We start from the raw sequence: 13,788 nt of genomic DNA on the forward strand, positions 1-13,788 counted from the left end.
AAAAAAAAATAAAAAAAAAAAAAAAAAAAAAAAACACTAAATAATGAATATTCAGACTAAGAACCTGAGGCTTAAGTCTATTCACCTAATAATAGAAGAGAAATAATATAAGTAATATTGTTCAATTAATTATAATTCTAACTTAGATATTGGTCATTAAATGGCTCAGGCACATACTGTATGATATGTACAAGTTAACTAGCACAATGTAAATTTTGAATTTGATAACCTGCAATTCACTGTGAAGGATCCACAGCCAAGAATCACATTTTAAAATTATTTGAGGAATGGTACAAAATAACAGGCTGAATTAAGCAGTGAGCTGCTCTGAGATGATACACAGGTGGGAAAAGGCACTTCTGTGTGTTGGCTGAAATGTGTCCTGCATGCAGCATGCGAAGGTGCTGGCATGTCCTGACATGAGGACAGTCTATCCTGGGAGGTTGTCCTATGCAGGCTGTTGCACAGAAATCTGGGCAGGGAGAGGTTTTCAGAAACATTTAGGAAGTGCACAGTCTTTCTCATATTTGGCATAAATTACTGAATTCCTGTGAGGACATCAGGGCAGTGAGGCTGAGGGTGGTTGGGCAGATCTTGAAGCTTGCCTGGCTTTCCTCTGAAGCCCGTGGAAAGCGATAGATGAGGATTGGTAGTCTTCAACTTTTCTCAGACAGGAATCCCAGTGTGGGAAGTGAAATGTGTGCATAGCTCTAGGAAACCTGAAGATGTAGGAAGTCTGAAAGTCCAGAATATTTGAAATCTGTGAAGATGCCTGTCACACTTCAGGATGTCCTTTGCCATAAACACTTTGTTTCCTTCAGGAAACGCGGTTCGCCATTGTAACATCGAGAAGGGCTGGCTGCCTCCTGAGCTTTTCAACTGCACCACCAGCACTTTTATTGATCTAAAAATCATGGTAAGCCATGTTTTCTCACTTTTGGGCTTTTATTTTGTAAATGAACATCAATTCAGGTGTCAACACCGGTTTGAAAACCCTGCACTCCACCTTTTGACTGAACCCTTAAAGTCCCTCATTTTCCATCAGTACCCTTGTGCTTTTCAGGCTCTCAAGTTACATTTTCCCTTGAGTTGTCCTGTCAATCCTTTCTCAGGACATCATTTTGATCAAACAACTCCTCTGTGCCCAAAATTCCTAAATGGTGATTATTTCTGTAACTAGAATGGGGAAAAAAAAAATAGATTATTGCTTTTTTTCTTCTTTGTCCCTGGTTCAGAATGAGAAGTTACACCACAATGAGACCAAGCTGGATGGAGACAAAACCATACAGGTTGTGAGAGTGTTGCAGAATGCCACCAAATATACAGAAAACTTGTATGGCAACGATGTGAGGACAGCTTACCAGATGATGATCCGGGTCCTTCAATATGAGAGCCAGCAGCAAGGGTTTGACTTGGCAGCCACGAGGGATGTGGAATTCAATGAGGTAAGAGAGTTACTGTATGCTGTGCTGAGCCTTTACAGTTCCTCTTAAAAGTTCTATGGCAACAGATAATTAAATTTTTCTTTGACCAAGGTGGAGTGAATACCATGTAATCACTTAATCTGTTTAACAAATGGGTCAGTCTTCTCAATTTAGAATTAAAAGTCGGTTGGTTATGCGTGCATGTGTGCACACATGTGTGTGTGCAATACAAGCATCATGGAAAGCACTGTTATAATCAGCATCATCAAAGTAACAACCAAAACCACAATTCCCCAAATGAAAAAATAATCAAGTTGGTATATTATTCCTGGATAAAATAGCTTTGTGTATTGTATTCCATTTTGTTGTAACACCTGCCTAATGTGATCATTTTCATTTAAATGTGCAATGAACTAACTCTGAGTCAATTACTGACTCTGAGGGTTTCTTATAATTCAGTTTGGAAACAGTTGAGTCATGCTTATTGAAGAGTTGGTGTATTGAAAGACACTCCATACTGGATTGCTGTCTTAAATGATACAGGCACACACAAAAACACATGCCAGAGGGCTTCTGCTAGTCAGAGCATTCATGAAAGACCCAGTTACTACCAAAGACCTGACTGGATCTAGAGAACAACGTGCATTACTATCCCTGTCTGGGGGAAGCACGTAATTGTGGTGGGGAAATGTGAGATGTGGATGAGATGGGGAGTTTTCTGTGGTCTGAAATGTGACAGTTGGATGACCCATGCCAGGCTCGTAGAGCTCTCCCCATTGTCACGTGTGCTATGGGGTGCTGCTGGCCACACTTAGTGCTTCCAAATTCCAGCCATGGCACAGCACAGAGTCCGAGCTAAAACATCCTGCTGGACCTGTGCTAGCAGAGCTCAGGGCTTGTGCACCAGTGCAGGGATGCTGGAACCACCCTCCATGGGCCAAGACTGGCCTCAGTGCTGGCAGAAGTGGTCTGGCTCCCTTTGAAGGTGTGCTACACTCAGCTCACTGCTCACAGGATTCCAGAAGAACCAGCCAGGTCAGGCAGACTTTGAAAAGAACCTGGAGATCCTGTGCAAGGCCAGCTGCACCAGGAGAGGACATCCCTGGGGAGGTGGGAGCAGGAGGAAGTGTGTCTGAGAAAATCCCTCAGTGTCTTGGGCTATACTGTCAGCAGAGCGTGGAGAACTTCTGATACATTTAACATTTTAGATTGCTAGATTTTAAGTGATTCAGTTTTTCCTTTCTTGAGGAGAGACTGTACTGACAGGCTTGTGCCTGCAGGCTGTGGAGTGGATTAATGCCCCCATTCAGATCTTGAGAAGGAACTTCATTTTTAGCATGTTTTCTTAAGTAAAAATAAGAACAATAAGCAAAAAAAAATTCTTTGGAAACCTCTGCTTTAATTTATTATTCTCTGCACTTGGCACTGAAACTCATACAGATGATGTTTTCAAGACCTCTTTAATTATTTTTAGGGTAGGTCAGGAATTTGAAAACTAATCGGTAAATCTCAAGAGAAGAAGGAGGTAACTTTCTAGGCTGAGGGAGCACAAGGGGAGAAGGAATTTTTTATATATATTTTGTCTCAGGTAGAAGCCTGAAAAATAGATAAAAAATCCCATCAATAACATTCACAAACACCGAAGAGGCCTGGTGCCAAGTACAGCTTGTGTCTCCTGTGTTTCTGAGGAACCTTGTAGAGCTTCTCACCTTAGATAAAGGGAGTCATGCTGGCAGCCTCTTGTATCTCAGATGCATGCTGGCAACCTCAGACAGCACTTCTTCTCCATATGCTTCTAAATGAAGCCTAAGTATTTCCATTGGCTACTTTTTGAGCTTGAGGTGATTAATTCCTACTATGATTTATGCAAATTTTAGCATAGTTAGGAATTAGGTTTTGACACCACAATGTAGTTCATGTATACACCAAGGTTAAAAATTTCTTAGCACCTCTCCCATTTAAGCCATTTAACACTCCTTTTGGGATCTTCCTTCGTTCAGCCTGAGAGTACCTTGCATGCCTGAGAGTACCTTTTCATATTCTTTAAAAAAAGGGCAGAATGGGCAGGTCTTCAGCTAGAACTTGCTTTTTAACACCATTTGTAAGCAACATAAAAATGGGGAGTTAACATGATTTAAGTTTTCTTATCTATTTTTAATTTTCTATATGCAAGTTAATATTCACTCTTACCATGCTTCACCGTGCATGTTGTCCTAGTTACCCAGGAATCAACAAATTAAAATAAAAATCAAAATGAAAGAGAAAGCATTATTGCTGTCTATGGCTTTCTTTTGATTTTTAACATATCACATTGTTTTGATTTCCCTGGGGAAGCTCCTCAGTGTACATAGCAAGTGCTCTGCTTTTCTTGTCTCTCATCTCTCTGAGGCAAAGAAAACATGATTAGATTTTCATTCTGCATTTTCTTACTAGGTTTCCTGTCATAAAGGGGAAAGAAAGTAGGCAGTTCTCTTACAGCCTCAAATTTTGGCTTACTTTGCTCATAAAAAGTTTGGAGGGATTTGCTTTATGAAACAGAAAAACCTCGGGGTGAGTAACTGGTGTGCATATTTTCATACATCTGCAGTAGAATGTGCCTGCATTAAATTACTTCATTATACACTCACCTGAGGCAGTAATGCCAATCATTTTCAATATTCCTCACTTGAAACCCAGCACTTTGCTTCATAATTTCGGCTTGTCCTTTGTTTCTCAGAATATTATCAAAGTGGGTAGTGCTCTCCTGGACGCCAGCAATAAGGAGCACTGGGAGCAAATTCAGCGAACAGAGGGTGGCACCGCTCACCTGCTCAGGCACTATGAGCAATATTTCAACAACGTGGCCCGGAACATGAAGAAAACCTACATGAGACCTTTTGTCATTGTTGCCTCTAACATGAGTGAGTATCTGTTTTGAAAACTCCTGGTTTGTATTAGAGCTTTAAAAATGTGTTGGATGGAGGTGCTCGCTATTTGTTTCAGTCACACGCACTGAGGAACAACGTACTTGAGTTTCCTAATCTGATCAGTGCATTCATTTCAGATCCATTGAGCCTTGATCCGTATCTCTCAGTTGCCATGGAGGCCTCCTTGGAGATGTCTGATTTGTTTTCCCACTGGGTTGTGCCACTGCTCTGTTGTAGCCACAGCAGGGTACAGATGGTAGGAAGAACAAGGTGTGTAAGTAAGTGAAAGCAATGCCTTTTGAGACTACCCAGCACAGCTGAGCGTAGTAGAGGATGTTTTTGAAGGAATCCCACCACCACCACCTGAAGAATTGCTGCAGTATGAAAAAAACCAACCACTACTATTGGATCATATACCTCTGATTTTCACATGCCTTCCTAGTCTGTAACCTATCCAGGAAATCATATTCTGTCGAAATTCCTGTGCTGAAAGGTAATTTCTCAGAATCACTCATACAAACCTTCAAATACCCTCTCAGCCTTTCAATACCCATCATCAGAGCAAAATGCTTGGGGTCCAAAATATCCACAGAATCATAGAATCATTTAGGTTGGAAAAGATATTTAATCAAGTCCAACGGTTAGCCCACACTGCCAAGTCCAGCACTAAGCCATGTCCCTAAGCCCCACGTCTACACATCTTTTCAATACCTCTAGGGATTTTGCCTAATATCCAACCTAACCTTCCCTGGTGCAACTTGAGGCTGTTCCCTCTTGTCCTATCACGTGCTCAATGGGAAGAGATCAACCCCCACCACGTTGTTAGTTGTAGACAGTGGGGAGGTCTCCCTGAGCCTCCTTTTCTCCAGGCTAAGCAACCCCAGTTCCCTCAGCCACTCCTCATAAGACTTGTGCTCTAGACCCTTCACCAGCTTCGTTGCCCTTCTTTGGACATACTCCAGCACCTCGATGTCCTTCTCGTAGTGAAGTGCCCAAAACTGAACGCAGTACTCAAGCTGTGGCCTCAGCAGTGCCAAGTACAAGGGGGAAATCACTTCCCTAGTCCTGCTGGCCACACTGTTTCTGATACAAGCCAGGATTGTTGTTGGCCTTCTTGTGTCACCTGGGCACACTACTGGCTCATATTCAGATGACTGTTGACCAGCACTCCCAAGTCCTTTCCCTCCAGGCAGATTTCCAGCCACTCTTCCCCAGGCTGGGAGCATTGCAAGACATTGTTGTGACCCAGGTTCAGGACCCAGCATTTGGCTCTGTTGAACCTCATACTGTTGGCCTTGGCCCATCAATCCAGCCTGTCCAGATCCCTCTGCAGACCCTCCATACCCTCAAGCGGATCAACACTCCCCCCCATCATCACCACACCAGATGCCAACTTGGTGTCACCTGCAAACTTACTGAGGGTGGCCTTGATCTCCTTGTCCAGATCATTGATAAAGATATTAAACAGAAGTGGTCCCAATACTGAGCCCTGGGGAACACCATTTGTGGCCAGGTGTGGGCCTAAACTGAGAAGGAAACATCAGACATACCAAGATGCCTTCCACAAACGCCTCCTTTGGCAAGCAAATAGCAGCTCCTCCACTTTGAGGACTGTGATGAACTTCACAGATGTCCTCGTGATAACACGTATAAGTGAAGCATAACCACCACAGACTGGTCATGCTCTGTCCACAGCTGCTCCCCTGCCCTCCCTGTTTCCGTCCCTCAGTGCAGCCCAGGTGCAGCTCTGTAGGGGCAGGCCTGGGAACATGGCAGCTGCGGCCTGTGGCCCAGGCGGAGCGGAGCGGGGCTCTGGGAGGGTGGCTCGGCTGGAGCAGAGGCGAGGCCTGCCGGGCGTTTGCACCGTGGTGCTTGGTGGTTGGTTACAGTGGGTTTGTTGTGCCTAAGAAGTATATAAAGTAATGGTCGGCTAACGGCATAAAAAGGCCAGGTCTTTGTCAATAAAGTTCCTTCTTTGCACCTGCCTGGGGACTCCGTGCTGCTCCGTGCCGCCCACACCGACACACCTCCCCAGACACCAACAGTCTGAGCTGATCAGAATTTGGTGATGGTCCTGCTCTGAGTGGGAGGTGAGACTGATTTGGGTGACCTTCAGATGTTCCTCCCAAGCACCATTGCTATCTGTTTTTTTTTCTTTCAGAGGTGGTCTTAATTGTTATTAGATTGAGCTTGTGCTTAGCTTTTAAAGCTGCTGCTTTTATATCAGACCTGAAGAATGACTCATGTGCCAAAAAACTTGTCTTGTTTTCCCAACTACACCCAGTGGTATAAAAAGTGAATTTACCTTTGCCTACAAACCTTGTTCTTAGAGTGTTTCATGTCCACAGTCACAGGGGCATAAAAAGCAAAGGCATGAGTCAGTCATGCTACACAAGTATAAAGTCCTGTTTCAGCTCCAGGGGGGAAGGATTATTGTTGAATTAAGCCAAAGCAAAATACTTTGATTTCTGTTTAATAAACCAAACCTTAAATATTTTCTTTTGATTCAGGACTTTTCAGAATCAAAATATTTTTATCTTCACACTCAGAAAAAAGTATGCTCAGTATTCTAACCAAACTGAACTGAGATGGAAACAAAACCCAGAATTTCTTACAGATTGTAAATCCTGGTTTTTTGACCAGCCTTTCCTGAATAAAAAGGTGTGAGCCTGGGAGGGATAAAGGAACTCTAACTTGAAAGGAGTCTGTTTTCTTTTGAACAGTTTTTCCAGGTGAACATGGTGTTAATGGAGTTTTCTAATGGCTCATCTGGGAGTTATTTAGAGACTAGGAAAGGAATGGGAATTTGCAGATCTTAACTTGGATAATATAGAAACTTGCAGTGGATCACAGCTTTCGGTGTAGGGTTACCCCCAGGACTTCCAGCTTCTCACTTTTATTAGAACATCTAAGTTGGCACTTTGACTTCTCTTAAATGGGAAAGTTCAAGCCAACTCAGCTGCTTTTAAATGTTTTGGCAGTTAGACAACAAGCTGAGATAGTCAGGTGAGCCAGAGAGGAACTGCCAGTGTAGGGAAAGAACTGGAGGACTAAGGAGTAGTCCCAGGTAGAACCCAGGTTATTTTATTTGCTTCGCTGACTTTGCAGTTTACCAGAAGCAGAACTATATTTCTAAAGCAGCAGATTTTGCATTCTCTGCAAGAAGCAAGTCTGAAATTAGAACATGCTGTTTATAGAATCATAGAATACCATGTTGGAAGGGACCTCAAGGATCATCTGGTCCAACCTTTCTTGGAAGAAGCATGGTCTAGACAAGATGGCCCAGTGCCCTGTTGAGCTGAATCTTAAAAGTGTCCAATGTTGGGGAATCCACCACTTTCCTAGGGAGATAATTCCAATGGCTGATTGTTCTCATTGTGAAAAATTTTCCTCTTGTGTCCAATTGTCCAGAGTAACTTGTTCCCATTACCACTCATCTTTTCCATGTGACTCCTTGTAAAAAGAGTCTCCATCTTCTTTGTGGCTACCCTGTAAATACTGTAGTGATGAGGTCTCCTCTAAGCTACTTTTCTCAAGGCTGAACAAACCAAATTCTCTCAGCCTTTCCTCATATGGCAGGCTTCCCAATGCCTTTGGTCATCTTTGTGGCCCTTCTCTGGATGCTCTCCAGCCTGTCCACATCTTTTTTTTTGTATAGCAGAGACCAAAATTGAACAGAAGATTCCAGGTGTGGCCTGACAAGTGCCAAGTAGAGTGGGATAATGACTTCTTTATCTCCACTGGTGATGCCCTTGTTGATGCAACCCGGGATCCTCTTTTTTTGTTGCTGCAGCACACTGTTCACTCATACTGAGCTTGTTGTCCCCCAGAACCCCCAGGTCCCTTTCCACAAAGCTGCTCTCTAGCCAAATGGATCCCAGTCTGTGCTGTGCTCCTGGATTATGCTTTCCCATATGCAGGACCTTACACCTGTCCTTGTTGAACTTCGTAAGGTTCTCGTTAGGCAATTCTTCCAGCCTATCCAGGTCTTTCTATTGGATGGCTCTACCTTCTGAAGTGCCCACTTCCCCACTCAGTTTGTTATCGTCAGCAAACTTCATCAGAGCACGCTTGATCCCTTCATCCATATCTCTCATGAAGATAATAAACAGTGTTGGGGTCCCTGTCAATCCCTGGGGACCCCACTTGTTGCAGACTGCCAGTTTGAAAAAGAGCTGTTTACCACCACGCTCTGTGTGCAGCCTGCCAGCCAGTTCCCCACCCACCACATGGGCCACTTGTCTAGACCACATTGTATCAATTTCTCTAGGAGGAGTCTGTGAGGAACTGTATAAAAAGCCTTGGAGGAATCCAGGTAGACAGTGTCCGCTGCTTGCCCCTCATCAACCAGCAGGTTACTTTGTTGTAGAAGGCAGGTGTCCGCTGCTTGCCCCCCATCAACCAGCAGGTTACCTTGTCACAGAAGGCAGCGGGGTTTGTCAAGCACAGTTGTAGTGAATCCGTGCTGGCCTTTCCCAGCAGGGTTTGTCAAGCACAGTTTGCCTGTAGTGAATCCGTGCTGGCCTTTCCCAGTGAGGTGCTTTATTTCACTTGTGGTGGCCTCAGGAGGATTCATTCCATAACTTTGTAAGGGACTAACATGGGCATATAATTTCCTGGATCTTCCTTTAAGCCCTTCTGTTAGATGGGGGTGAAATTAGCCTTCTTCCCCTCTTCTGGGACACCCTGTGTTCTCCACAACCTCTCAAAGATTGCGGAGAGCAGCCTTGCAGTGACATCAGCCAGCTCTGTAACACCCTTGGGTGGATAATGTCACCAATATCAGCTTGGCTATTTCCAATGCTTGCAGTCGTGTTTTCCTAGCATGAGATACTGTTCTGTGAATCCCGTTCCACTGCAAATCAGATTTATAATGTGATAAATGTAACATAATGCTGACACAGAAACTTTCAGTTGTCATTTAAAGTATTAATTGAGAGAAATTAAAATTGACTTGTATTTTGTGTTTTAAATGTCTTCTTTACGTTGTGCAGGAATTTGAACTTCTCCATCACGGTTCAAATTTTTTGTCGTAATATCATATTTGAATGCCTTGAAGTTAATTTTATGGGAAACCTTTTTTCCCCAGTTATTGCTGTTGACATCTTTGACAAGTCTAATTTCACGGGAGCTAGAATACCACGATTTCATGAGATTAAAGAAGATTATCCAAAAGATCTGGAGTCATCTGTTGTCTTCCCTGATACTTTGTTCAGACCTTCAGACAGGAAAGGTAAAACCCTTCTGCTGCCGTTCGGAGGGTGTTTTTGGCTAGCTCCCAGGGCGTGTGATTAATGCAGGTGAAGCAGAGTGGTGCTAGAGCGAGGCGGCCCAGGGGAGCGTTGTCTAGGGCTGGAGCAGCTGTGCACACTTGGGAGGCATTTTGCCTGCCGGCGGGAGCACGGGGGGCTGCAGGACTGGCTGTACCTGTCTGTCAGGTCCCCTCCGGGCCCCTGGAACCACCCTGCCAAGGCGAGAGAAACGCTCTGCCTCCGTTCCCACCAGGACAGGGTGGGATGGCCACCTGGAGCCTGCACCCCCCAGCCACCTCTCCCAGCCCCCGTGGAGGGGGAGGGAGGCGGTGTGAAAGATGGAAGGTCCAAATGAGGGAGCAGAGCAGTGTTGTCAGAACTAGGCAGCAAATAAAAATTACTGAGCTGCTCAGGGGGATTGATGATGAGGGAGAATACTGAGGGAAGCACTTGCTTCCTAGTAGCTCTGAGATTGGTGAGAGGAACCACAAGTTACCTTGGGCAAGGGAAGAAAGAGAAAGTAACCCAAAGTGCAATAATTATACACGTACAATGGCTGCATAGCCTCCAAATGGGGAAGTAATAACACTTGTGAAAATAATACGTAATAACTGATAAGCTAATACAACTTTATGACTTTTTCCTCAGAAATGGGGTGCCTGCTTGTGTGACTTATATGTTTTTTGTAAGAAAAAAGGGAATATGAATTTTAAGAGATACTGCCAAAATTGAAAGCTCATTATATGACAGAATTAACAGGGAGAAATCCCATGTGACCGGTTGGTGTATTCATACCAGTAACTTTGCCATGTATGAAGGTACACACAATTTAATAGCACGCATATTGCTTTAATGTTCTCCTTTAATCAGACACAGGGCATTTATATACTTATGGATCTTCTAGCTTAGAAATAGCTCATTTTCTAGCTACACTAAATGGTTATTCATGGTTCAGTGTTTTTTTGATTATGAGCTGTATAACAAGGAAATGTGCTAAAATTTTATTAAAAATATCAAATAGAACGTTAGTGTTGTAAGCCTAGAGTTATAACAACAGTAAGATTTCTGTATATTTGCAAGGCAAAATTAACAGAGTACATGGTAGCTCTGAAGTTTTGTGGGAAGAATTTTATATTTGTGTTAATTCCTTAGCAGTGCCGACAATGAAGCCTTCAAATCAAAAATTATCCTCTAAAGTGAACAGTGTTGCCCTGAGCCCTGGGGGTGCTTTTGCAAAGAGAAGGAAGCGACACCCAGATGACCCAACCCATCATACTGTTGCCATGGTCATTATATACCGATCCCTGGGACACCTCCTGCCTGAGAACTATGATCCTGACCGAAGGAGCCTGAGGTAAGCTTCAGAGCTCTTTGTCCATGGTGCACATCCCTTCTCCCACTTGCTCTGGGTGTGTGGGGGAGACAGAGCTGCTTTTATACTGCCCAAATGTCATCTGTGCTGCAGTTGTCACCTCAGTACTGCCTCTTGTCCCCCCCTGGCACACTGCTGGAGAATAACCCTCTCCGTAGTGCCAGCGGCTTTTGGACACGACTGTGTGGGAGGCTGGTGGTGGATCCACTTCGCTTTCTGAGTGGGAGCAACTGGAAATCTTTGATTTGCAGAACCTATCAAATCGGTGCTGTGCATTTTAACAGTTAGATCCCCATGCAATTTTTCTCCTGCAGGTTGCCCAACCGGCCTATTATTAACACACCTGTAGTGAGCACAGCCATTCACAGCGACGGGGACCTGCCTCCCAACCTGGTGGAGAAGCCCATCCTAGTGGAGTACACCATGCTGGAAACAGAGGAGAGAACAAAGCCTGTCTGTGTCTTCTGGAATCACTCCATCATGTATGTCTCCTACTTGCTTTGAGGCTGTGGGTGGCAACTGTCTCAGTAGCAGAGAAATTCTGCCCAGGAAGATAATTCTGGATATAATCCCCTTTTTGCTCAGTTTATTCAACTGAGCAAATGATTTCTGGTGGAATATAGCTATGTAGTCATTTTCTACCAACCTGAGAAAAATTAAAATAATCATCATAACTCCTCAAACAAATTATTAGCCATGTAGTTTCTAACAGCACAGCACCAGGACCTTTCTGCAGGGTTCATTTTCACCCAGCAATAATAAATCTCACCGTTTCCTTGGTTTTGTTCATGCTTTTTGCTCACAGATGTGTGTCTGAACAGACACAGTGTGACTCCAGTGCCTAAATTCATGGCTCATCTTGAGGTTCCTAAGTCAGGACTCTCATTGCCCCATGCCCTCTTTTTAGGAGGGCATCTCCAGGAGATTCAGTTCTTACGTGGGATGAATCTTCTCCTGCCACACTCCAGTGATTATGGACAGGGTACATGGCAAGCAGGCACCCACCCTTGATGCCTCAAACAGGACGAGTGCACAAATTACAAAATCAAGTCTTTATGTTCATAAAGAAGAGGACTGAAATTTTGCAGATAAAATTGTATGAGTGAAGATCATAAATTTCTGAATCTAAAAATTTTTAATCAGAAATCAGCCCAAAGACAGTTGTGCTGAAATTACTTACCTTTCATTTCATCAGCTGTTATGGCTTTGGTTTTGTTTGTTCTAGTGAAAAATTGGAGTGAGAGGAAATACCTTCTTTGGGATCTTAGACCTCTTCTGGTCCTTAGGAAGCAATGGTAATACATAAGCAGAACACAAGGAGAGCATATTTGACTTTCTGTGAGGGAAGTGTGAGGGAAAAGATGAGATGTCCTGGAAATGGCTCATTTAGGTCTTTTGTATTCATTAAAGATACAATAATTTTAAAGATTTTTCTTTAAAATGTGAAAAATGTTAAGACGTGAATATGCTCATAAGCATATATGCCATTGTGGAAACAATACAGTATTCTCCTGTTGGAGATATTTCAAGAGTGTGACTAAAACTAAAGAAAATGTGTTGAGAGGTAATGACATGCTCTGGATGTTGTGATTTCACAATATTGTAACTGTTACATGCATAATGCAAATTTCAACCATAAAACCAGGTATATAGTGACAGGATGATACTGTCTGCCCAAGCAAAGAGAAATAGCTGTCACTTGTTTTCTAATAACCCCAAAACTCCAGGAAACCTATGGAAAAACCCATTTCAGGGCAATATCCTGTGTCAGAAAAGAAAGGGCAAGCTACCTTAGGAAATGTTTGCCTCCTGGTCAACAGCTTTAGGAGATTATATTATGGAAAGGATTGCAAAGGCAACAGAAATCTGCTGTGTTCACAATAATGAACTGCTCCCTTTGTCTGCATGTAAAGCTGTATGTTTGCTTCTCTGTGCAGATGATTCTGCTAGTTTTGAGGGAATGGCAAGTCCTTTTTCACAAACTTTTAAACATTGTATGGGCTTGAATAAGTCATTAGCTCTAAAGTGATTCATCCATTAGCCATTTGCTGGCAACTTCAGTGGCATTGTTGTCTGTGTTACATCTTCTACAGCCACCCTTAAAAAGCAGTCCTTAAACTGCATGTAATGGAAGAGTTTAAGAAGTGAGTACTTCACAAGAAAAGGTGATATTAAAACTGGTCAACAAATATTATGTTGATGAATGAAGAAGATGCCCTGTCATATCTAATTAAAATTCCAGTAACTACAAGACTATTTTTATTACTCATTAACTTCAGAATAGAATAATATTGATTTAAAAAAATTTCAGAAGTCACTGCAGTTAACAAGGGCTGCACAGGGAAGAATATTTAAGGGAGCAGTTCTTCTCCAATGACAATACAAGAGGTGTCCTGATACCACATGTTATTTACTGGTTTGAACCTTTTCCTGTGTAGTTTTCAGAGGAGCACTAAAAAGAAATCTTATTATTGCTGGAACATATTTCACGTAAGAGTTCTACAAGCAGTGTCTAGATCTAGGGAAATAGAGGTGACTGAAAAACCTGTGTCTCTGTGGTTTTGGTATTTTTTACCTTTTTTACAACCAGTTTTCTCTGTGCAGTTGCTTCCCCATGTTGCTTGTGTGGTCACTGAGCCAAAACCAAATTTTTAAAATTTTACTTTTTTTAAACTCAAAGCAGATTGTTATGAAACCACAAAATTTGGCCAACAAAGCCAGCTATTATATCAGAAAATAGCTCAGCTAAAGGCTTTTTAAGCCATGATACTCCTTCAGGCAGGTGAAATATAAATATTTCTGTCTTGGTACTCACAGTCCTCTCTGGTTGTGGA

The 13,788-nt window shown here is 43.0% G+C and overlaps 1 protein-coding gene across 1 annotated transcript in view; it reads left to right on the top strand.

Annotated features, from left to right (window-relative positions):
* The window catches only part of LOC103776689 (cadherin EGF LAG seven-pass G-type receptor 1-like), a gene marked incomplete at both ends in the record, with an annotated part of 44,424 nt that overhangs the window by 15,775 nt on the left and 14,861 nt on the right, over positions 1-13,788 (top strand). Inside the window, 6 exon segments of the mRNA XM_008944211.1 lie at positions 822-916; positions 1,236-1,445; positions 4,141-4,324; positions 9,420-9,563; positions 10,735-10,936; positions 11,269-11,436. Coding sequence (XP_008942459.1) covers positions 822-916; positions 1,236-1,445; positions 4,141-4,324; positions 9,420-9,563; positions 10,735-10,936; positions 11,269-11,436 — 1,003 coding nt within the window.

Source organism: Merops nubicus, unplaced genomic scaffold (assembly GCF_000691845.1).
Source record: "Merops nubicus isolate BGI_N331 unplaced genomic scaffold, ASM69184v1 scaffold3527, whole genome shotgun sequence".
Classification (NCBI taxonomy): Eukaryota; Metazoa; Chordata; class Aves; order Coraciiformes; family Meropidae; genus Merops; species Merops nubicus.